General features: G+C 37.3%; 1 protein-coding gene across 4 annotated transcripts in view; it reads right to left on the reverse strand.

Annotated features, from left to right (window-relative positions):
* Window positions 1-870: 870 nt before the first annotated feature.
* Window positions 871-26532, reverse strand: part of LOC138747304 (signal transducer and activator of transcription 5B-like) — a 215210-nt gene continuing 189548 nt past the window's right edge. For all 4 annotated transcript variants that reach the window (XM_069906394.1, XM_069906395.1, XM_069906397.1 and 1 more), the window contains 4 exons: window positions 26165-26296; window positions 21004-21093; window positions 19390-19464; window positions 871-2869 (listed from right to left, as the gene is read on the reverse strand). In XM_069906394.1, coding sequence (XP_069762495.1) covers window positions 2779-2869; window positions 19390-19464; window positions 21004-21093; window positions 26165-26296 — 388 coding nt within the window. In that variant the 3' untranslated portion in view covers window positions 871-2778. The remainder of the gene's footprint in view (window positions 2870-19389; window positions 19465-21003; window positions 21094-26164; window positions 26297-26532) is intronic.

Raw genomic sequence — 26532 nt, forward strand, 5'->3', positions numbered from 1 at the left:
GAAGATCGAACACGCTGCATTATCTAGAATATCGAACACACTGCATTATCTAGAATATCGAACACGCTGCATTATCTAGAATATCGAACACGCTGCATTATCTAGAAGATCGAACACGCTGCATTATCTAGAAGATCGAACACACTGCATTGTCTAGAAGATCGAACACTGCATTATCTAGAAGATCAAACACACTGCATTATCTAGATCAAACACTGCATTATCTAGAATATCGAACACACTGCATTATCTAGAAGATCAAACACACTGCATTATCTAGAAGATCGAACACACTGCATTATCTAGAAGATCGAACACACTGCATTATCTAGAAGATCGAACACGCTGCATTATCTAGAAGATCGAACACGCTGCATTATCTAGAAGATCGAACATGCTGCATTATCTAGAAGATCGAACACGCTGCATTATCTAGAAGATCGAACACACTGCATTATCTAGAAGATCGAACACGCTGCATTATCTAGAAGATCGAACACACTGCATTATCTAGAAGATCGAACACACTGCATTATCTAGAAGATCGAACACGCTGCATTATCTAGAAGATCGAACACACTGCATTATCTAGAAGATCGAACACACTGCATTATCTAGAAGATCGAACACGCTGCATTATCTAGAAGATCGAACACACTGCATTATCTAGAAGATCGAACACACTGCATTATCTAGAAGATCGAACACACTGCATTATCTAGAAGATCGAACACACTGCATTATCTAGAAGATCGAACACGCTGCATTATCTAGAAGATCGAACACACTGCATTATCTAGAAGATCGAACACACTGCATTATCTAGAAGATCGAACACGCTGCATTATCTAGAAGATCGAACACACTGCATTATCTAGAAGATCGAACTTTTATTCTTATTTTCTTACAAGCTGGAAAGATTTTCAGCAGTCACTTGGTAGGAATAATTTTTCTGCCTAAATAGTAAGTGCAAATGAAGAAATAAAATGTTTATTTTACCAATACAAAACAGCATCTTAATTGCATCAATGATTGAAGTGAAAAACTACACTATTTATATAACTAAAGGATAACACCACAGAATATTCCAATATATTTTGGAGTATGATAACATAGTATATACAGTGGATTACAAAAATTGACATTATATCATATGATAAAGAATTATATCTATGGACAACATCATTTCAGGCAACCATTTTGAAGCAATGACCTATCAAGCCATTGTAACACCACAAGCTGCAACAGAGATTTGAAGATCTTTAAGGATAGAGTACAGACTGGAATAATTTAGGGAAGAGGGAGAAAGTTCTATTTGAGACTTGTAATTTAAGACTGAATAATGTAAATGTAAAAATGAATATATATTCTGCACTGAATTACCTCAAGAGATCAATATACGTCTTTACATGGAACAACCCCTTATGATTAAAAGGCGAGACAGAGTTCACAATAGGGTATGGGATATGGAAGGAGCTAGAAATTTAGCATTCTTCGTTCATTATATTCTTAATTTGTGTACAAACCATATCAACACCAAATAAATTTTTTAATGGCCATTCAAGGTTTATAATTTTGCAAATATTCCTGTGGCACTTTAAAATATTCTCTATATCACGATTCCTACAGGTATGTAATAGTTATTTGCTGAATAATGAGCAAAGCAAAAGTAGATTACATGGTAACCTCACACAAGTCTACTGAAAATTTGATTTCCTCCATTATCATTTTAAATGGACCCCTCACATCATAAATAGTTCTCCTGAAGACACCAAAATCCCAAGCACCAATTATTTAAGGATGATTGTCACTGCCACCATTGAATAGTAGCTCATCCTATCAAAACATTATTCTCTGTTCCATCAATTGCATCAGATTCTCCAAATTTATTATCCATTAATTGTAAGCATACTATGGGATCCCTTCCATATTTATTTAGAGAATAAAGCTTCTGGTTGCCTACAGATGCTGACAGTTCCAGATGCATGTTATTGATTTAGTAGATAGTTTATTTCTGCTAATACCGCAATGAACTTGAATTGTGATCATTTGAATTCCAGAAGTAAAATGCTACCTTGCTTTATTTTTATGAGGTATTTTTTAACTACATAACTAACTGAGACATTGGAGCAGGACGTTCTAGCGGGCTTGATAAGATGCTATATAACAGCACATCAACTTGACTATATTAGCCGAACATGAAAATCAATACATCTAAAACTCTTAACAAGGAAACAACAGTTTTCTGAGCATGTTACATCAAGTCGTCACTACAAACTTTGGAAAAAAGGGTGTGATTTATTCTAGCCTAATCACATCCAAAATTTTTATATGATTTATCAAACTATTGGCATAAGTAGATTTGAAAGTACAAAATTTTCCATTCTATGTTACCCAGTTATATTCCTTTCCATTTTAAATATACAATGTGCCAAACTTGTCAACTGCTTTGCTCCAGCCATAGATTTGAACAGAGTGCCTGCCCTCCACCGACATCTCCCCACAGCAAAGCTGTTAACATTCAGAATGTTCTCCACACCTCGTTTGGTCAAGGATTGGTTGGGGTGGGGGGGGGGGGGGGTGGGGTGTCACCAATCAGAGGTTTATTAAATGGCTTATTAACTGCTGGTTAAAATGCACTTAACAGTGAATCGCTCTCTAATCTTTACAGGAAAATGCATAATGGACTTAACAGAAATCTTAACCACAGATGTAATGAGTCTTCCTATAAAAAAATCTCCTGCATTATCTGTACTTCTTCCTAGGTTCACAGACATCTCAATAGTCAGTTGAATGTACAATATCCATTGGGTTCATGTTCAGAAGTGCATTCAATTCCAATTCAGAAGGCACAGTAAGGTTTTCAGCACTGAAAGGAGAACAGAAACAGGATAGACTTTACTATTCTAAGAAAATAAAACATTTTTCAGTTACAGGTCACATTGACTTCTGAAATTAATGAATAATCCTATTTGATTTTGCTGAATTAAGCTTGTTGAATCATAATTAAGTGTGCTGAATTACAAGATCCTCACATAGGTATGGATATTTGAGCGGCACCACATGATGTTTTTCGGCTGAAGTCTCAGTCTGAAGTTCACTGAAAGTACTTTGCTTGACAGTAAATTTTGAACAACAGTTACTGGCAATACACGGGTGAACATTGGATTCTCAGTTAATTCTTTCTTTGAACAGGAATGGTAAATGTTAGATAGAGACCATGAAGGGATAGAGAAAAGATAAAGGAAATCTTAACCCAAGAAAAAGATCTAAACATATTTATCTGGATTACTGTGAAGGAATTGTGGTATGATTAATCTTTAGGTATATAAAATTCTAGAAATATTTTTAGTAAAGTTGTAGTGGGTTTGGACAGAGGGATACACAGACACACAATTACACTCTGGCAGAAACTATTTTGGAAGTCGAAATGTCTGCTTTGTCATTGTTCTACTAGAAGCCTGTTTGCTTAAAGAATTAATTAATTCAAAGCTGTAAACAGTCATAAAAGTCTTATGACTGTTCTCCACTGAGAACTCAAAACAATAGGTGCTTGTTCAGAAACATCTGTTTACACACACAGCCATTCTGCTGGCTGGTTAACAGACAATTCAGAGTCAGATCCACTCAAACATCTGGAAGAGATGAAGCCACATGCTTTTAGCATATAGATGTAAAGTAACTTTGAACAAAACTTCAAAGACAGGAATGATGTCATGTGGTACAGACACTTCAAGACATAAAGCATTTTTCAATATTAAGGAACTAATTTCAAACTGAAGGCAGAAGATGCTTTACCATCTTGGAGACAACACAGGATTGAAGCAGTTGCTTGGCCATCCTGTGAGTAACACAGGATTGAAATATAGTAACCAGAAAAGCACTGTTACATGTTACTCCTGGTTAAAGGAGAACACCGAATAAGTGGCTTTCAAAAGAGAATGACCACTTCTGACTGTCTCTTTAAAAGAGAGAGGGCAGTCCTCCTATATCCATTTCTACATGGCACTTTGTGTAACCCTTGCCTGGGTTTGTGAAATCATCGTGGGAAACACAGATTCCGAAACCTCCATGCAAAAGAGGGGGATTTGTGAAAAAAATCACTCATATGAAAAAACATTGCTTTGAAAACAACTCATCAAGAAATATGTAAGTTTTGAAGACATCTGATGAATTGATGTTTCAAAATAGTTTGTAACTACTTTTGAGCAACAATTTAAAAAAGAATCTGAGTTTTAAAACAAAACTGAATGAACTTTAAAATTATCTCTTCCGAATTATACCTGAACTGTATTGATTTTGGTTTTAAAACACACGCACGCGTGCACGCACACACACTTGTGCATAGTGGGGTTAAATAAGAAGTGTTATGTTGATTGAATAAGCTGTTTTCTGGTAAGGGTGTGTCCAGCAAGTGTAAGGCATTCAAAGGTGAAATATTGAGGGTGCAGAGTTTTCATGTTCCTTCCAGGATTAAAGGCAAAATTAACAGGTTTAGGGAACCTTGGTTTTCAAGGGATATCGATGATATAATTAAGAAGAAGAGAGGTGTACAACCCGTATAGGAAACAAGGAGCAAATGAAGTACTTGCAGAGTGGAGGAGTCACGTGATGGAGTAGTGGCCGGTCAGGGAATTCCAGCCCTCTCCGGAAAAGTTGAAAAAAAAACCGCACAAAACACGAAGGTACAAGAATAAAAATTAAAACAAAGTAAAAGTAAAGGTGAGAAGAAAATGGCAGTGAAGAGAGAAAAGTCCAAAGCAACGGGAAGAAGAGAAGATGAAAGAACGTCGGAAGAAGAAGGTGAAGGACTTACCTGTCCGAGGAGGCCCGCCGCGGAGAGAGAAGCCCGCTCCCTAGGGTCGGTGGAAGTCCCGAGTTCGGGACTACAAAAATGGCTCGCGGAGCCAAGTAAAAGTGAGCAACCGCGCATGAAAAAAAAACACACTGACGGGAGGGGGGAACAGTCGATCTCCACAGCTGAGAGTGACAGCTGCAACACAGCAACAGGAAGAGAACATAGAAAATAACGAGAACAAGAAAGAGAGCAAAAAGAAAACAAGGAAACAACAGATGGCCAACCCAGAGGAAGAAGAAGAAGAAGAACATAGAGAAATGGAAGAAGGGAAAGGCAGGACAATGGATATATTTTTTTTTTAAAGAATATATGGAATCAGTGAAAGAATGGCAATTACAAGAATTTAATGAGATAAAAAGAAGAATTAAGAGTGCAGAAAAAAAATGAATAAAATAGAAATGGTCATATCAGAGATAGGAAAAAGAGTGGATAATGTGGAAGAACGAGAAATAATCGTAGAAATGGAAGTAGAGGACTTAAAAGAGAAATTAGAAGAATCTAATAAAAAAGTTAAAGAGGCACATGAGCTGTTAGCTCAGAAAATAGATATAATGGAAAATTATAATAGAAGAAATAATATAAAGATAGTGGGCCTTAAGGAAGATGAAGAAGGCAAGAATATGAGAGAATTTATAAAAGATTGGATCCCCAGGGTCCTAGGAAGACCAGAATTACAGGAAGAAATGGAAATAGAGAGGGCACATAGAACACTAGCCCCGAAACCACAACCGCAGCAAAAACCAAGATCCATTTTAGTAAAATTCTTAAGATATACAACAAGAGAAAATATATTGGAGAAAGCAATGAAGAAAATAAGAGAAGACAAAAAGCCACTGGAATACAAAGGTCAAAAAATTTTTTTTCTATCCAGACATAAGTTTTGAACTCCTGAAGAAGAGGAAGGAGTTCAATACAGCAAAAACGATCCTATGGAACATAGGATATAAATTTATGTTAAAGTACACAGCGGTACTTAAAATAGTTATTCCAGGGCAACAAAACAGACTATTCTCGGATCCAGAGGAAGCAAGAAAATTTGCAGAACTACAAAACAAGCAGAGAGATGAAGACATGTAATGAGAGTAAAAATGACCACGAACTATGTGTATGTGTGTATATGGTAGATAGATGTGTATGTATATATGTGTATACATGAGTGTATCTGTATTTAGAGGAAAATATATAGAGTATAGGTAAGAATTAATAAGGGAATGAAAGGGAATAGAGGAAATAAGGAGGGAATTAAAAGAGTGACCTTTGTTATATATGAAAATTGAAATCTTTTCCGGGGGGGGCTGGGAGGGGAGGAGTTACGGTCACTGAAAAATCAGTTGACGCTTGCGAGTGAATTCGCAAATCCAAATGGAGAGGGGAGATGTGGTTGCCCGATAAGGGATAAAGGGCAACTCAGGAGGGGGAGGGGAGAATGGGGTTAAAGAAGTTTTAAATAGGAGAATAAGGAAAATGTTTGATGTTTTAGAAATGTTGTCTTATAAAGTGTTCAAAACAAGAAAGCAGAAATGGATAAGAAAGAAAGGTGATGATGAGGAAACGGAAATGGAAGATAAACAAAGTATGAAATGGCTACGTTGAACTATATGACTTTAAATATTAACGGAATACAAAATCAAATCAAAAGGAAGAAACTGCTAAATTTACTGAAAAAAGAAAAAATTGATATAGCATTTGTGCAAGAAACACATTTAACTGAAATGGAGCATAAGAAATTAAAGAGAGATTGGGTAGGACATGTAAAAGCAGCGTCATATAATTCAAAAGCAAGAGGAGTAGCTATATTAATCAGTAAAAATGTACCAATTAAAATAGAAGAGGAAATAATAGATCCAGCAGGGAGATATGTAATGATAAAATGTCAGATATATTTGGAGTTTTGGAATCTACTCAATGTATATTCACATAACGAAGAAGATCAAAAGTTTATGCAAGATATTTTTTTGAAGATAGCAGACACGCAAGGGAACATATTAATAGGAGGGGATTTCAACCTTAATTTGGATTCAAATATGGATAAAACTGGGAAAAAAATTAACAGAAAGAACAAAGTAACCAAATTTATAATTAAATCGATGCAAGAAATGCAACTTTTGGATATATGGAGGAAACAACACCCAAAGGAAAAGGAATATTCATATTATTCGGGTAGACATAAAACATACTCAAGAATAGACCTATTTCTGTTATCAGCTCGTATGCAAGATAGAGTAAGAAAAACAGAATATAAAGCTAGAATATTATCGGACCATTCACCCTTGATATTGACAATAGAGTTAGAGGACATCCCTCCAAGAATGTATAGATGGAGATTAAACTCCATGCTACTTAAAAGGCAGGATTTTAGAGAATTCATTAAAAGACAAATTAAAATGTACTTTCAAATAAATACGGAATCAGTGAAAGGTAAGTTTATACTATGGGACGCAATGAAACCGTTTATCAGAGGGCAAATAATAAGTTATGTAACCAAGATGAAGAAGGACTATAATCAGGAAACAGAGCAGTTGGAAAGGGAAATAGTAAATATAGAAAAAGAATTAACCATGAAGGAAGACACAACTAAAAGAAGAGAATTGGGAGATAAAAAAATAAAATATGAAACACTACAAACATATAAGGTGGAGAAGAACATAATGAAGACAAAACAGAAATATTATGAACTAGGGGAAAAAACGCACAAAATTCTAGCATGGCAGCTTAAAACAGAACAAGCAAAGAAAATGGTATTGGCATCAAAGAAAAAAGACAAACAAATCACATATAATCCAACGGAGATTAATGAAAACTTTAGAGAATTCTATGAACAATTATACCAAACTGAAAACGAAGGGAAAGAAGACAAAATAGATGAATTTTTAACTAAAATTGAACTACCAAAATTACAAATAGAGGAACAAAATAAATTAACAGAACCATTTGAAATAGTAGAAATACAAGAGATAATAAAAAAACTACCAAATAATAAAAGACCAGGAGAGGATGGATTCCCAATAGAATTCTATAAAACATTTAAAGATTTATTAATTCCTCCCCTCCTGGAAGTAATCAACCAGATTGACAAAACACAAAGCTAACCAGATTCATGTAAAACAGCAATAATTACAGTAATACCAAAGCAAGGGAAAGATCCACTCGCACCAGCGTCACATAGACCAATATCATTACTTAACACATATTATAAGATAATAGCTAAACTATTAGCAAACAGATTAGCAGATTATGTACTTAAAATGATAAATCTAGACCAAACTGGATTTAGTAAAAAAAGACAGACAACAGACAATATTTGTAAATTTATTAACTTAATTCATGCAGTAGAAGGGAGTAAAGCGCCAACAGTAGCAGTTGCTTTAGACGCAGAGAAGGCCTTTGACAGAGTAGAATGGAATTATTTATTCAAAGTATTGCAAAAGTTCAGTTTACCAGAGAAGTATAGTAATTGGATTAAAGCATTATATAAGGGGCCATTGGCGAAAGTGACAGTAAATGGATATATATCAAAGCAATTTAACTTAAGCAGATCAACAAGGCAGGGATTCCCACTATCACCCTTATTGTTCGCGTTAGCTATAGAACCACTAGCAGAATTGATAAGAACAGAAAATAAAATAAAAGGGATAAAAATAAAAGACAAGGAATATAAAATCAGTTTATTTGCAGATGATGTTATAGTATACTTGACAGAACCAGAATTATCAATAAAAGAATTATATAAGAAATTGAAGGAATATGGTGAAGTGTCAGGTTATAAGATTAACGCAAATAAAAGTGAAGCAATGCCAATGAATAATGCGGATTTCTCAAAATTTAAGAAGGAATCACCATTCAGATGGCAAATGCAAGCAATAAGATACCTAGGTATACAAATAAATAAAAACCTCGGCCATCTATATAAACTCAATTATTATCCACTAATGAAAAAATTACAGGACGATTTAGAGCATTGGAAAGATTTACCACTAACACTGATAGGAAGGATAAACTGTATTAAAATGAACATTTTCCCAAGGATACAATACCTATTTCAGGCATTGCCAATACACTTGACGAGAAATTCTTCAAGGAGTTAAAGAAAATAATAAGGAAATTTTTATGGAAAGGGGGGAACCGAGGATAGCACTAGATAAATTAACAGAATGGTATAAACAAGGAGGCTTCAACTGCCAAACTTTAAAAGTTATTATAGAGCCGCACAATTAAGATACCTATCAGATTTTTATCAAACAAGGGAAAAGCCTGATTGGACTAGATGAGAACCAGATAAAATAGGGGAGAAGATATCTGAACATATATTATATAAATGGGATGAAAAATTGGTACAACGTAGGAGTTCTCCAGTATTACACCATCTACTCAATATTTGGAAGAAGATTCATGTAGAAAGGAATAAAACAAATTACCAATTACCAAAACTAATATTGACGCAAAATAAGTTACTCCCTTTTACAATAGATAACCTTTCCTTTAGATAATGGGAGAAAAAAGGGATCAAAAGAATAGAAAATTGTTTTTCAGGAAATAGATTCTTATCCTTTGAACAAATGAAGGATAAATATAATATAACTCAAGATACAGTGTTGGCATATTACCAACTGAGATCCTACTTGAAGGACAAATTAGGAAGCAGTCTGAGGTTACCAGAGGGAAGTAACTTTGAATATGTGATTGGGGGAGTCACGTGATGGAGTAGTGGCCGGACGGTGATCTCCAGCCCTCTCCAGAAAAGTTGGAAAAAACAAAGGAAAACACAAAGGCACAGAAATAAAAGTTAAAGAAAAGTGAGTATAAAGGTGGAAAGAAGATGGCGACAAAAAAAGAAAAATCGAAATCAACGGTAAGAAGAGAGGAAGAGAAGACAACGGAGGAAGAAGGACAAGGCCTTACCTGTTCGAAGAGGCCCGCGGTGGAGAGAGAAACCCGCTCCCTCAGGTCGGAAGAAAGTGGACTACAAAAATGGGTCGTTGAGCCGAGTAAAAGTGCGCAACCGCGCATGAAAAAAAAACACACCGACGGGAGGGGTGACCAGCTGGGGAGTCGATCTCCACAGCCGGCAACGACAGCTGCAGAACACCTGCAGCAAGAAGAGAACACAGAAGACAATGAAAACAAGAAAGAAGAGAAGAAAAGGGCAACAAAGAAACAACAGATGGCCAACCCAGAGGAAGAAGAAGAGGAAGAGGAAGAGTACAGTGAAATAGAAGAAGGGAAAGGCAAGATAAAGGATATACTTTCTCTTATTAAAGAATACATGGAGTCATTTAAAGAATGGCAAACACAGGAATTTAATGATTTAAGAAGAAGAATAAACAACACAGAAGAGAAAATGAATAAAATAGATATGACCTTAACAGAAATGGGAAAGAAAATGGACAAGATGGAAGAGCGGGCAGTAGCAGCAGAAATGGAGGTAGAGGACTTAAAAAAGAAATTAGAGGAATCTAATAAAAAAGTTATAGAGACACAAGAACTGTTAGCTCAGAAAATAGATATAATGGAAAATTATAACAGAAGAAATAACATAAAGATAGTGGGCCTTAAGGAAGATGAAGAAGGCAAGAATATGAGAGAGTTTATAAAAGATTGGATCCCTAGGATCCTAGGATGTCCAGAACTACAGCAAGAAATGGAAATAGAAAGGGCACATAGAGCATTGGCCTTTAAACCACAACCACAACAAAAACCAAGATCTATTTTAGTAAAATTCCTAAGATATACTACAAGAGAAAAGGTACTGGAGAAGACAATGGAAAAAGTAAGAGAGGGCAACAAGCCACTGGAGTACAAAGGGCAAAAAATCTTCATTTATCCAGATATAAGTTTTGAACTCCTAAAGAAGAGAAAGGAGTTCAATACAGCAAAGGCGATTTTATGGAAGAAAGGGTATAAATTTATACTAAAGCATCCAGCGGTATTGAAAATATTTATTCCAGGACAACAAAACAGACTATTCTCGGATCCAGAAGAAGCACGAAAATTTGCAGAACAATTACAAAATAGATTGAGGGATGAAGACGTGTAATGAGAGTAAAAATGACCACGATTTATATGTATGTGGGTAAAGAGGTATAAGTGTGTATATGTATAATGGGCATACGTGAATGTATCCGTATTTAGAGGAAAATATAGATAGTATAGACAAGAATTAATAAGGGAAGGAAATGGAATAGAGGGAATAAGGAGGGAACTAAAAGAGTGACCTTTGTTACATATAAAAAGTGAAATCTTCTCTGGGGGGGGCTGGGTGGGGAGGAGTTGCGGTCACTGCAAAATCAGCTGACGCTTGCGAGTGAATTCGCAAACCCAAATGGAGAGGGGAGATGTGGTTGTCCGACAAGGGATAAAGGACAACTCAGGAGGGGAAGGGGAGATTGGGGCTAAAGAAGTTTTAAATAGGAGAATAAGGAAAATGTTTGATGTTTTAGGAATGTTGTCTTTTCAAGGGTTTAAAATAAGAAAACAGAAATGGAAAAGGAGGAAAGGTAATGATGGAAAAACGGAAAGGGAAGATAAACAAAGTATAAAATGGTTACGTTGAACTATATGACTTTAAATATTAATGGAATACATAACCAAATTAAAAGGAAGAAACTGCTAAATTTACTGAAAAAAGAAAAAATTGATATAGCATTTGTGCAAGAAACACACTTAACTGAATTGGAGCACAAGAAATTAAAGAGAGATTGGGTAGGACATGTAACAGTAGCATCGTATAATTCGAAAGCAAGAGGAGTGGCTATCTTAATTAGTAAAAATGTGCCATTTAAAATAGAAGAGGAAATAATAGATCCAGCAGGGAGATATGTAATGATAAAATGTCAGATATATTCGGAGTTTTGGAATCTACTCAATGTATATTCACCTAACGAAGAAGATCAAAAGTTTATGCAAGATATCTTTTTGAAGGTAGCAAATACGCAATGGGACATATTAATAGGAGGAGATTTCAACCTGAATTTGGATTCAAATATGGATAAAACTGGGAAAAAAAATTAACAGAAAGAACAAAGTAACCAAATTTATAATTAAATCAATGGAAGAAATGCAACTTTTGGATATATGGAGGAAACAACACCCAAAAGAAAATGAATATTCATATTACTCGGCTAGACATAAAACATACTCAAGAATAGACCTATTTTTGTTATCAGCTAGTATGCAAGATAGAGTAAGAAAAACAGAATATAAAGCTAGAATACTATCGGACCATTCACCCTTAATATTGACAGTAAAGCTATAGGACTTCCCTCCAAGAATGTATAGATGGAGATTAAACCCCATGTTACTTAAAAGGCAGGATTTTAGAGAATTTATTGAAAAACAAATAAAAATGTATTTTGAAATAAATACGGAATCAGTGGAAGATAAGTTTATACTATGGGATGCAATGAAAGCATTCATTAGAGGGCAAATAATAAGTTATGTAACCAAGATGAAGAAGGACTATAATCAGGAAACAGAGCAGTTGGAAAGGGAAATAGTAAATATAGAAAAAAAATTAGCAATGAAGGAAGATACAACTAAAAGAAGAGAATTGGCGGATAAAAAAATAAAATATGAAACACTACAAACATATAAGGTGGAGAAGAACATAATGAAGACAAAAGAGAAATATTATGAACTGGGTGAAAAAACGCACAAAATCCTAGCATGGCAGCTTAAGACAGAACAAGCTAAGAAAATGGTATTGGCATCAAGGAAAAAAGACAAACAAATTACATATAATCCAAAAGAAATTAAGGAAAACTTTAGAGAATTCTATGAACAATTATACCGAACTGAAAACGAAGGGAAAGAAGGGAGAATAGATGAATTTCTGACTAAAATTGAACTACCAAAACTACAAATAGAGGAACAAAATAAATTAATAGAACCATTTGGAATAGTAGAAATACAAGAGATAATAAAAAAATTACCAAATAATAAGACAGCAGGAGAGGATGGATTCCCAATAGAATTCTACAAAACATTTAAAGACTTATTAATTCCGCCCCTCCTGGATGTAATCAACCAGATTGATGAAACACAAAGCTTACCAGATTCATGTAAAACAGCAATAATTACAGTAATACTAAAGCAAGGGAAAGATCCACTCACACCAGCGTCATATAGACCAATATCTTTACTAAACACAGATTATAAGATAATAGCTAAACTATTAGCAAACAGATTAGCAGAGCATGTACCGAAAATGGTAAATTTAGACCAAACTGGATTTATCAAAAAAAGATGCACAACAGACAATATTTGTAAATTTATTAACTTAATTCATGCAGTAGAAGGAAATAAAGCACCTACAGTAGCAGTTGCTTTAGACGCAGAGAAGGCCTTTGACAGAGTAGAATGGAATTATTTGTTCAAAGTATTGCAAAAATTCAGTTTACCGGAGAAGTATATTAATTGGATTAAAGTATTATATAAGGGACCATTAGCGAAAGTGACAGGAAATGGACATGTATCAAAGCAATTTAACTTAAGCAGGTCAACGCGGCAGGGATGCCCACTATCACCTTTATTGTTTGCGTTAGCTATAGAACCACTAGCAGAATTGATAAGAATAGATAATAATATAAAAGGAATAAAAATAAAAGACAAGGAATATAAAATCAGTCTATTTGAGGATGATGTTATAGTGTACTTAACAGAACCAGAACTATCAATAAAAGAATTATATAAGAAATTGAAGGAATATGGAGAAGTGTCGGGTAACAAGATCAACGTAAATAAAAGTGAAGCAATGCCTATGAATAATGCGGATTTCTCAAAATTTAAGAAGGAATCTCCATTTAGATGGCAAATGCAGGCAATAAGATACCTAGGTGTACAAATAAACAAAAATCTCAGCCAACTATATAAACTCAATTATTATCCACTAATGAAAAAATTACAGGACAATTTAGAGCATTGGAAAGATTTACCACTAACACTAATAGGAAGGATAAACTGTATTAAAATGAACATTTTTCCAAGGATATTATACTTATTTCAGGCATTGCCAATACAACTGACAGAAAAATTCTTCAAGGAGTTAAAGAAAATAATAAGGAAATTTTTATGGAGAGGGGGGAAACCGAGGATAGCACTAATTAAATTAACAGAATGGTATAAACAAGGAGGCTTAGAACTGCCAAACTTTAAAAATTATTATAGAGCCGCACAATTAAGATACCTATCAGATTTTTATCAAACAAGGGAAAAACCAGACTGGACGAGATTAGAATTAGATAAAATAGGGGAAAAGATACCTGAACACATATTATATAAATGGGATGAAAAATTGGTACAACATAGAAGTTCTCCAGTATTACATCATCTCCTCAATATTTGGAAGAAGATTCATGTAGAAAGAAATAAAACAAATTATCAATTACCAAAACTAATATTGACGCAAAACAAGTTACTCCCTTTTACAATAGATAACCTTTCCTTTAGAGAATGGGAAAAAAAAGGGATTAAAAGAATAGAAAATTGTTTTTCAGGAAATAGATTCTTATCCTTTGAACAAATGAAAGATAAGTACAATATAACTCAAGATACAGCACTGGCATATTACCAATTGAGATCCTACTTGAAGGATAAATTAGGAAGCAGTTTGAGTTTGCCAGAGGCAAGTAACCTTGAATATGTGATTACTGATACAATGATAATCAAAAGATTTATAACAAATATGTATATTAAACTGCAAGAAAAGGAGAATGAGGAAACAAATGGTAAAACTAAACAAAAATGGGAACAAGATTTAAATATAAAGATAAAAAAGGAAACATGGGAGAAATTATGTTCTGGAACGATGAGAAATACAATAAATACGAGGCTACGTATGATACAATAACTGGATACACAGACGATACATTACACCTCAAAAGTTAAATAAATGGGACCCAACAGTATCTGATAGATGTTTTTGATGTAAAAAAGAAATGGGAACAACAATTCATGCAATCTGGACATGTGAGAAAGTAGAAAAATTTTGGGAAGATCTCAATCAGATATTAAATAAAATAACAGAAAACAATATACCAAAGAATCCAGAGATCTTTCTCCTAAGTAACATAAAAAACAAAGAATTTGGAATTGATTTGGAGGATGCACAAAAAAGATTTGTTAAGATAGCTCTAGCCGTAGCAAAAAAATGTATTATGTCAACCTGGAAATTGGAAGATAATTTGAAAATACAACAATGGTATATAGAAATGAATAAATGTATTCCACTAGAAAAAAATAACATATAGTTTAAGAAATAATATTGAAATATTCAAACAAATATGGGAGCCTTACATTAAATACAATAGCGAAAACCTACCGGGGACAATCATTACCTAAGTTGATGGAAGGAGAAGGAAAGAAAAGAATGGACTCAGTAGAATTTCTGGTGTATTTTTGTTGAGTGACAACATTGTCTGACTGGTTTAATGTATCCTAGATTGTCTACCTTAAATGGATGGGGGGGGGGGGGGGGGAGTAAATGTCACTGTATATGTGTGAAAAGGAAAAAGTGTGTATCATGACTAATGTGATTTATGGTGTGAAAAATAAAAAAAATTTAAAAAAAAGAATATGTGATTACAGATACAATGATAATCAAAAAATTTATAACAAATATGTATATTAAACTGCAAGAAAAGGAGAATGAGGAAACAAATGGTAAAACTAAACAAAAATGGGAACAAGATTTAAATATTAAGATAAAGAAGGAAACATGGGAGAAGTTATGCTCTGGAACGATGAGAAATACAATAAACACGAGGTTACATATGATACAATATAACTGGATACACAGGCTATACATTACACCTCAAAAGTTAAATAAATGGGACCCAACAGTATCTGACAGATGTTTTTGTTGTAAAAAAGAAATGGGAACAACAATTCATGCAATCTGGACATGTGAGAAAGTAGAAAAATTTTGGGAAGATCTAAACCAGATATTAAATAAAATTACAGAAAACAATATACCAAAAAACCCAGAGATCTTCCTCCTAAGTAACATAAAAAACAAAAAATTTGGACTTGATTTGGATGGTGCACAAAAAAGATTTGTTAGGATAGTCCTACCTGTAGCAAAAAAATGTATTATGTCAACCTGGAAATTAGAAGATAATTTGAGAATACAACAATGGTATATAGAAATGAATAAATGTATTCCATTAGAAAAAATAATATATAATTTAAGAAATAATACTGAAATATTTGAACAAATATGGGAGCCATACATGAAACACAATAGAGAAAACCTACCGGGGACATCTACCACCTAAAATAACGAAAGGAGAAGGAAATGAAAAGAACGGACTCAGTGGAATTTCTTGTTTATTTTTATTGAATGACAACATTGTTTGACTGGTTTAATGTATCTTCGATTTTGTATTTTAAATGAATGGGGGGGGAGGTAGGGAGGGTGGGATGGGAGGAGGGGAGGGGAGAAAATGGCACTGTATATATTTGAAAAGGAAAATGTATGTATCTTGGTCAATGTGGTTTATGGTGTGAAAAATAAAAAATTTAAAAAAAAGTACTTGCAGAGTATGGAAAATGTAGGGGAATACTAAAGAAGGAAATCAGGAAGGCAAAAAGAAGGTATGAGGGTGCTTTGGCAGGTAAATCTGAAGGGTTTCTACAAGTTTATTACGAGTAAGTGGATAACAAGGGACAAAATTGGTCCCCTCGAGGATCAGAGCAGCCAACTATGTGTGGAGTCTCATGAAATGAGGGAGATCTTAAACAGTTGTTTTGCATCAGTGTTTCCTCACGAAACTGGTGTAGTGCATATGAATGGAAGGGAAATAAATAGAAGTGTCGTGAAACCTCTGGAGATTAAGGAGAAGGAGGTAATTGCTGCCTAAACAGTGAATAAACGTAAACAAATCCCCCGGGCCAGATATGATATTCCTTCAGACTTTGAGGGAGACAAGTTTTGAAATTGCAGTGGCCCTGATGGGAATATTTGAGGTGTTCTTAGCTATGGGAGAGGTGCCAGAGGTTTGGAGGGTAGCTCATGTTATCTCACTATTTAAGAAAGGCTCCAAAAGTAAACCAGGTAAATATAGGCCAATGAGCCTGACGTCAATAGTAGGTAAATTATTGGAAGTGGTTCTGAGAGACAGAATATATAGGTAGTTGGACAGCCACAGGCTGATTAAGAACAGTCAGCATGGCTTTGTGCATGGTATGTCATGTTTAACAAATCTTGTAGAGTTTTTCAAGGAAGTTATCAAGAAGGTAGATGAGTGCTGTGGGTGTTGTCTACATGGACTTTAGTAAGGCCTTTGACAAGATTCCACGTGGCAGGTTAGTTCAGAAGGTTAAGACACTAGGTATCCATAGACTGATCGTGAACTGGATTTGAAATTGGCTGAATGGGAGAAAACAGAGAGTGGTAGTGGATGGTTGCTTGTCAGACTGGAGGCCTGTGACTCGTGGTGTGCCTGTGTTGGGACCATGGTTGTTTGTTGTCTATATCAGTGATCTGGATGATAACGTCATAAATTGGATTAGCAAGTTTACTGATGTCACAAGATAGGAGGCGTCATGGACAGTGAGGAAGATTTTCAAAGCTTATAGATGGATCTGGACCAACTGAGAGAATGGGCCAGTAAATGGATGATGGAGTTTAATGTAGACAAGTGTGTGGTATTGCATTTTGGAAGAGCAAATCAAGGAAGGACATACACTGTAAATGTTAGGGTAATGAGTAGAGCAGAGACCTGGGGATACAGGTACATTATTCCCTGAAGGTGGCACCACAGGTAGACAGGGTTGTAAAGAGAGCTTTAGGCATCTTAACGTTTATAAATCAAAGTATTGAGTATCGGAGTTAGAATGGTACATTGAAGTTATTTAAGACATTGGTGAGGCCAAATTTGGAATATTGTATGCAGTTCTGGTCATCTAGCTACAGGAAGTATATCAATAAGATTGAAAGAGTACAAAGAAGATTTACTAAGATGTTGCTGGGTCTTCAGGAGTTGAGTTACAGGGAAAGATTAAACAGGTTAGGACTTGAAATGAAGAATAAGGGGAGATTTTATAGAAATTTACAAAGTTATGAGAGGTATAGACAAGACTAAATGTGAATAGGCTCTTTCCACTTAGATTAGGAGAGATAAATACGAGAGGACATGGGTTTAAGGTGAAAGGTTTAGGGGGAACTTTGGGGGTGGGGGTGGTGGGGGAGAACCTCTTCAATCAGAGTATAAGGAATGTGGAATGAGCTGCCATCTGATGTGGTGGGTGCAGACTCGATCTTGAGTTTTAAGAATAAATTGGATAGATATATGGATAGGAGAGGTCTGGAGGATTATGGAATGGGAGCTGGTTATTGGGACTAGCTGAACAATAGTCAGCACAGACTAGAAGGCCTGAATGGTCTGTTTTCAGTGCTGTAGCATTCTATGGTTAATAAAAATGATTGCTTTGAAGATAAATGGCTCATTTTCTGAGTGGCAGGTGGTGACCAGTGGGGTGCCACAGGGATCTGTACTGGGACCCCAGCTGTTCACAATTTACATTAATGATCTGGATGAGGGGATTGGATGGAATATCTCCAAATTTGCAGATGACACTAAGCTAGGAGGGGTTGTGTGCACGGAAGAGGGGGTCAGGAAGCTCCAGTGTGATTTGGATAAATTGAGGGACTGGGCAGATACATGGCAAATGCACTACAATGTGGATAAATGTGAGGTTATCCACTTTGGTAATACAAACCTGAGGGCAGATTACTATTTGAATGGCAATAGATTAAGAGATGGGGAAGTTCAGAGAGACCATGGGGTACTTGTACATCAGTCTCTGAAGGCGAGCATGCAGGTACAGCAGGCGGTTAAAAAGGCAAATGGTATGTTGGCCTTCATATCAAGAAGGTTTAAGTATAGGAACAAGGATACCTTACTGCAGCTGTACAGGGCCTTGGTGAGACCCCACCTGGAGTATTGTGTGCAGTTTTGCACCTTATCTAAGGAAGGATGTTCTTGCAATGGAGGGAGTGCAGAGGCAATTCACCAGGCTGATACCTGGAATGGCTGGAATGAAAGATTGCGCAAATTGGGATTGTACTCGCTGGAGTTTAGAAGATTGAGAGGGGATCTCATAGAGACCTATAAAATTCTGGCAGGACTGGACAGAAAGGATGCAGATGGGATGTTTCCAATGATGGGAAAATCCAGAACCCGGGGCCATGGTTTGAGGATAATAGGCAAACCATTTAGGACCGAGATGAGGAGGAATTTCTTTACCCAGATGGTGGTGAATCTGTGGAATTCATTGCCACAGAGGGCAGTAGAGGCAGGTTCATTAAATATATTTAAGAGGGAATTAGATCTATTTCTTCAGTATAAGGGTATTAAAGGTTACGGAGAGAAGGCGGGGACGGGGTACTGAACTTTAAGATCAGCCATGATCTCGTTGAATGGCGGAGCAGGCTCGAAGGGTCGAATGACCTACTCCTGCTCCTATCTTCTATGTTTCTATACCATTGTCTTGGTAAATTACCATTGCTGCTGGTCTAGTACGTTAACACTTACCCTCTTACAAACTGATCTTCATAATAGTTCACCTCCATGTCATTTCCACTTTGAAATGGATTAAGAAGGTGACTTCTTTAAAGAAAGAACATTATTAGTCAGGCAAGTACATCTCATTGATATGAAGCCAAAGATCCCAAAGCCCCTCTTATATTAAAGCAAATCTTTAAAGGTGAAAGGTATAGACTCTACTTTAGTCTGCAAAATGCAACAAAATATTGTAGCTTTGAAGATTCTGAAGTGTAAACCATCTGCTGTGATGAAAATAACTGGAAGGTGACCTTTAGAATATCAACAGCACATTAATGAAAATAAGGCAGAACCTAAATTGTATCTTCTGTGACATCTTGAACTCCTGGTATATGTGATCACCAACCACTGTGAGGGCTTTATGGGGAAGGGACAGAATTTTGGGTCCTTCTGCCACTGAACATTAATTCATTTAAATTTGTGTTCAAATTAGAATTGTTTTATTGGGATAATATCAAGATGATTTTGTTTTACTGACTCCAACTCAAAACAAATTTTATCTTTTATCTCATTAATAGCCAGACGTGCAATTTTTATGAAATGGGAAGACAATACTCCACCTACATAATTAGTTATGCCATTAGAGAGTCAAATATTAACTTTGAATAGACGTGGGGCCATTTATGGAGTATTATCATAACCTAAAGAATTTGGTTTGTTCTGAAGCTTTGGTGCTGTCCCTCTCCAGGTTGTTGTCACTTGATTCCTACGTGTTAGCTTTCAACCTTAAGAGGTTCTGAATTATTAGGTTTTTTTGGGTATTTTTTCTCTTCCTTTGAATCTTACAATATATAACTGTAGTGTTCAATTGTGCATAAACATTAAATAAAATATTAAAAACTATTTGCTTTAGGGTTGTAAATGAATGACATGATTAAGTTAAGCAATAGGAATGACATGATTTGTTATGACAATGTTCTATATTGTATATTTCAGATTTTTTGAGTAATGCATTTTAAAATAAGAACAGTTGCAAAATAATTCCAAGAAGTCAGGTTAAAAAGTAAATTAAAAAGCTTTAATGTAATGGTAACTAAAACAATGGGTTTGAAAGAGCACTTAGAAAAACAGAGGCAGAGGTGCAAGGTTTCAAATCAGGTGCCATGTTTAAGACGAATTTGTAAAATGAAGCAAGCTACTGTTGGAACTTAGGGGACCTTGGAGAACATTAAGAAGCTGTTTCAATTTTAAGAAATTAAATTAATTTGAAGGCCTGGTATAAGAGAATCTGCAATGGGCCACTTGAAGGCCTGATGCCTTTAACTTCTTTCACAGGCTGCCAGCAGGTTTCCAGTAACGTAGATATAAATTTCAGGCCATGAGGGAAGCAACTAAGTGCGAATGGGATGCCAAATGGGAGTCTTCAGGAGTGCTGTGGAGTAGCCCCACTCTCAGATTCACACTGCTTTCATCATTTCACATAAGATTGCATTGGGGTAACCTGTGCAATTTGTTAACCTAACACCATAGTAGAGTTACAAACTCCATAATGCAATACAGGGTACTTAATTGCAAAAAGAACCAAATCAAGGGTGATTTTCTATCAAAGCTGATCAAAGCTAATGTTTTAGAAACCAAACTGACCTTTGAATTACACTTGAAAATTCTTCATCCTGATTCACGGCTATCATATTAGGAGACAATGCAATGGGAGGGGCAACTTGAGCATCTCCCCTGTTGAAAAAACATTAGATTTTAACTAGTATTGGAAGTAAAACAGGAAAGTCTACAGACACTGTGGTTGTCTGAAAAAGTCTGCCCATTTTGTTCAGGCACCTGTCCAAATTTTGTCCATACCTTGGTGAAGGCTCAAGCCTTAAACATTGGTCATGTATCTTTATCTTTGCTATATAATGTACTCTGTTTGACCTGGTGAGTTTCTCCAGCATTGTTTTAACTGGTACAGGTACACAATCCTTTACCCAGACATCTAAAATCCGGAAAGCTAAAAAAACTGACAAGTGGGGAGAGAGACGGCAGCGCGAGTCAGACAGGCGAGAGATCGGCAGCGTGAGTTGGACGGGTAAGGGGAAGAGACCGGCAGCGCGAGTCGGGCGGGTGAGAGACCGGCAGCGCGAGTCGGGCGGGTGAGAGACTGGCAGCGCGACTGGAAGGGGGTGGGGGTGGATACAGCAGCACAATTCGGGTGGACTTAATTCTGGCTTTCCGAAATCCAGAAAAATCCGAAATTTGGAACACACTGTCCCCCAAGGGTTCCGGATAAAGGATTAAAGGATTGTGTACCCGTATTGTACAAGGTGCAGATGACTGGAGATAATTTGGTAATAAAAGGCTGTTGTAAGATATTCTTTGCTGAAATTTAATATAAACATATATTGTCAGAGGAAATACCTGTACATATACCAGTCACTTTCCAACACTACAGTTCAAAACGACAGCAGTGGATGCAAAATGCCTTGCAATGACTTCAAAGATATATTAAATGACACAATATGAATGGAAGCCTGTTTTCTGTCTCAAACCATTTATACTGCTTCCACTAAAAGTGAGATGACCACAATCTGTCCAAACTTCAAATTGAATTTTGAACCTGGAAACAATGCTGCTAAAATTGCACAAATGCAAAATTTCTCTGTGCAAATAACATATTGAAGCAACTGTGTATTTGTCGCTTTATTGCCTAGAAATTCTAGTGCACCTCTTTAGGTGTGTTAGAACATAAGGCACACTAGCAAAAGCTGGAGGTAAAAATATGCTGCATGGACCTCGGTTAGTGTGTTTAGGGTGGGCATATGCTGCTGGAAGACCAGAACGAGGAGGATTGGGAAAAAACTACAGGGACGTGTCCATCTGGGGATTGAGGATGTTGGAGGAACTCTTTTGATGTGGGTGGAATTGTCCAAGAATTTTTGTACACATTTTAGTTATCTTGCACACTTCCCCAAAGTGATCAATGATGAACATCCTCATAACAATGTGGTCTAAGTCCATCTGTAATGCTTTCAAAAGAGAGCAGCACAGGGAATGACATCTTCCTGTGTGGCACTGGGTCAGAAACAATTGTCTCAAGCCAACCCACAATACAGTAAAATCCCCCCTTATCCAGAATTCAAGCAACCGGGAAAAAATAATCGGGGAAAATAAATAGGTAAAAATTACAAAAGTTAAAAATTGGCGCCATCTAGCGGTTAGTTCGCCAATGAAGCAACCTCATCCAACTGTAAAATTCACTCATCCGGCATCTACCAATCCCCATAGGTGGTGGATACTGGAGGTTTTACTGTAGCTGTTACCACGTTTCGCTCATTTGGGGGTGGGGGAGGGGTGCAGGGAAAGAGATTTAAATTGAATATTATTGTGAAATTGAATTTCCACACAGACTTGTCTGTTGTAAACAGAATTTTCTGATGTTGGTCCTTATTAGTAGACCACCCATACTGAGCCAGAAGAAAATTAAGTCATAATATGCAGTTCTGTCCAATTCTGTTCATTACATTTTGTTTGCTCGCTTCTGTGGAAAGTATTGAACGGTGGGCTAAATGTCATCCAGCATCTCATGGTTGTGGAAGCCTGCATCGTGTTACTATTTCAGCTAATGAAAGAGTTACAGACCTGACATAGAGCCCTTGATGTACAAGGTTAACAATACCTTCACAAAGGAACTGTATCATGTAGAAAAGTTACACTGAACAAGTATTGTGCATTGAATCTTTCCACATTCCTGGCTGCTTACATAGGATCTAACTAATGACGTGCTGCCCCTGTATCCTGCTCAGCCCTCAATCCATTGGGGGGGGGGGGGGGGGGGGGGGGAGAAAATGACACTGTATATATTTAAGAAGGAAAATGTATGTATCTTGATCAATATGGTTTATAGTGTGAAAAATAAAAAATTTAAAAAAAAACCCCTGAATCCATTTAATCCACATCCAAAACCATCTATTCTCATCTCTGAAGCATACTCAGTTTATCACACTATTAGCGAATCACACATTAATACTTTTGAGCAACCCAAGAATGGTTTTCCAATGCCTTTCTTGCCTTTCTACAAATTCTTACATATCAGAAACACCACAGCCTGCATCTTTTCTCTCATATTATCTCAATCTACATCAACCACTGTTGCGTTCTTGTTGCTCAGTGTATTAATTGCAAAGTTCTCAGTGCTATCTTCCTTTATTCCTATTGGCATCCAATTCTGCCAATTAACAGTCTCTCTCATTGATTTTTCTAATTTGAGGTAATCCCTATCCCAATCTGATTTCACTCTTTCCATCTCTTTTTTACCCACTCCTGCACTTACTTTTTTCTTTCTCTCTCTCTAGCTCTGGCACAGTGTCTGAGGATATTCAGTATGTCACAGAAGACTATCGTAAACGTCTACGGGTGTACTGTGGAGAGCATTCTGGCTGGTTGCATCACTGTCTGGAATGAAGGTACCAATGCTCAGGACAAGAATAAACTCCAGAGGGTTGTTAACATGGCCTGCGACATTCCGGGTACTATCCTTCACACCAATGAGGAGACCTGCAAGAGCCGGTATCTTAAGAAAGCAGCCTCTATCCTCAAGGACCCCCAACACCCAGGCCATGCCCTCATCATTCTGCTACCATCGGGAAAAAGGTCCAGGAGCCTGAAGACGAGCACTCAGTGGCACAAGGACAGCTTCTTCCCCTCTGCCCTCAGGTTCCTGAATGATCAATGAACCACAGACATGGCCTCACTTTGAGTTTTCGTGCACTGTTTTTATTGATTGTTGTAAGGTGGTTTATGTAAAGGTTTGCCCTGTGACGCTGCCGCAAAACAACACATTTCATGACTTGTTCATGACAGTAAGTTCTGATTCTTTTCCTATTCCTCTTCCCTGTGGTCTCTTCCTCTACCTCCCACACCTTCTGTCCAATACTCCATAAGCTCTGGGGTCCCCAGATCACCCTTTATAGTCTTGATAAAGGGCTTTGACTAAGAAACATTCACTGACAATTTCTATCCACAGGTGCTGCCTGACTAGCTGAGTTACTCCAGCAATTCTTTGTCTGCTCAAGATTACAGCATCTTCAATTTTTGTGTTTCTCATTTCCTCTCTCTGCTTTAGTACTGCTTGAATCATTTTTATTCTTGAACAGGAACTCTTACTCCAAGCATAATGCCAACTCTCTCTCCTGAAAAAGATCCTCAAAATACTAATCTGTGTCTGCATCCTCCATTACCATGAAAACATTCATCTATTCCTGCTACTTTTTTTATTTAGACACACAACATGGTAACAGGCCCTTCCAGCCCACGCCACCCAACTACCCCAATTAGCCTACATCCCTGGTATGGAAACTGGAGCACTTGGGGAAAACCCATGCATACAACCTCCTTACAGACAGCGCCAGATATGAACCCAGGTTGCTGGCACTGTAATAGTGCTGTACTAACTGTACTGCCCCTCATATAACTATGTCAAATGAGTCAAACTCATACAACAATGTGGGGACTGATAAAGGGCTGTATGGAGAGAGGGGCATTGGGATCAGTGTGTGGACTGATACAGGGCGGTGGGGGAAAGTGAGGTAGTGGTGAGATATTGGGGAAGTGGGATCAGTGTGGGGACAGATATAGGGCTGCGGGGAGAAAGTGGGGTATTGGGGATGTAGTGGGGCAGTGTAATCAGTGTGGGGACCTATACAGGGCTGTGGGGAGTGATTAGGGCAGTGGGATCAGTGTGGGGACTGATAAAGGGCTGTGGGGAGAGAGTGGGATGGTGTAATCAGTCTGGCGACAGATACAGGGCTATGGGGAGAGAGTGGCACAGTGGGATCCGTGTGGGGACTGATAAAGGGCTGTGGGGAGAGAGTGGGACGGTGTAATCAGTCTGGCGACAGATACAGGGCTATGGGGAGAGAGTGGCACAGTGGGATCTGTGTGGGGACTGATCTGTGTGGGAGAGAGAGGGGCAGTGGGATCAGTGTGGGGACTGATAAAGGGCTGTACAGAGAGAGAGGGGCAGTGGGATCAATGTGGGGAGTGATAAAGGGCTGTATGGAGAGAGGGGCATTGGGATCAGTGTGTGGACTGATACAGGGCTGTGGGGAAAAGTGAGGTAGTGGTGAGATAGTGGGGAAGTGGGATCAGTGTGGGGACTGATACAGGGCTGTGGGGAGAAAGTGGGGTATTGGGGATGTAGTAGGGCAGTGGGATCAGTGTTGGGACTGATACAGGGCTGCGGGAAGAGATTGAGGCAGTGATATCAGTTTGGAGAATGATACAGCGCTGTGGGGTGAGAGTGGGAGAGTGGAATCAGTGTGGGGAATGATACAGTGCTCTGGGGGGAGATACAGTGTTCTGGGGAGAGAGAGTGGTAGTGGGATCAGTGTGGGGACTGATACAGGGCTATGTCACTATCTCGGAAGATCTTTCCTGGAACCAACACACCAATGGCATCATGAAGAAAGCCTCTACTTCCTCAGGAGTTTGCAGAGGAGCTAGTGGAGTTGTTCAAGTGAACCGGTAAGGACTTGAAGGGCCGACATGGCCTGTTTCCGTGCTGTAAACGGTTATATGGTGATATATGGTTATATGGTTAACTCATCATTTGTAGAACTGTGCCCATTGAGCAAAAACACTTCTGAAAGAGGGAGAAAATGACTCTGGGGGAGGGGTGGGGATGAAAACTTGTTATAGAGATGATCATTCAAAGCAAAAGTGGAAAAAAAACAATTATGAAATTTAATGTGTTGTAGGAACTGAAATTCAAATAAACTTAGCAAAGTCAGTTGTTAACAATCACCGCACTTACTTTTCATAGTTGATGTTGCTTGGGTTACATGGGATCTGTTGCCATCTTGGGGCATCAGGTGTAGTACACGCAACAGGTGGCTGAGCCATTGGAGAGGGGAGCATGGTTGGCACCACCATTGGCGTTTGTTCACTAAAATAAAGATCAACACCAATTTGCATTTTGCACACATTACACCCAGACCCTGATCCCACCAAAAGAAAGAGGGTACATCCTGTGTGGCAGTATGATACAGACAGCACATGTGCAAGGAAGGCTTGGACTTGGCACGGTCAGAGGTGGGTCACATTAAGATTCACAAATATAACTGATCACAACTCAATGTTGACCACATCTGCTACATGCTTTCAAGTGAGGGAAAAGATATT

Source organism: Narcine bancroftii, chromosome 12, assembly GCF_036971445.1.
Source record: "Narcine bancroftii isolate sNarBan1 chromosome 12, sNarBan1.hap1, whole genome shotgun sequence".
NCBI classification, from domain to species: Eukaryota; Metazoa; Chordata; class Chondrichthyes; order Torpediniformes; family Narcinidae; genus Narcine; species Narcine bancroftii.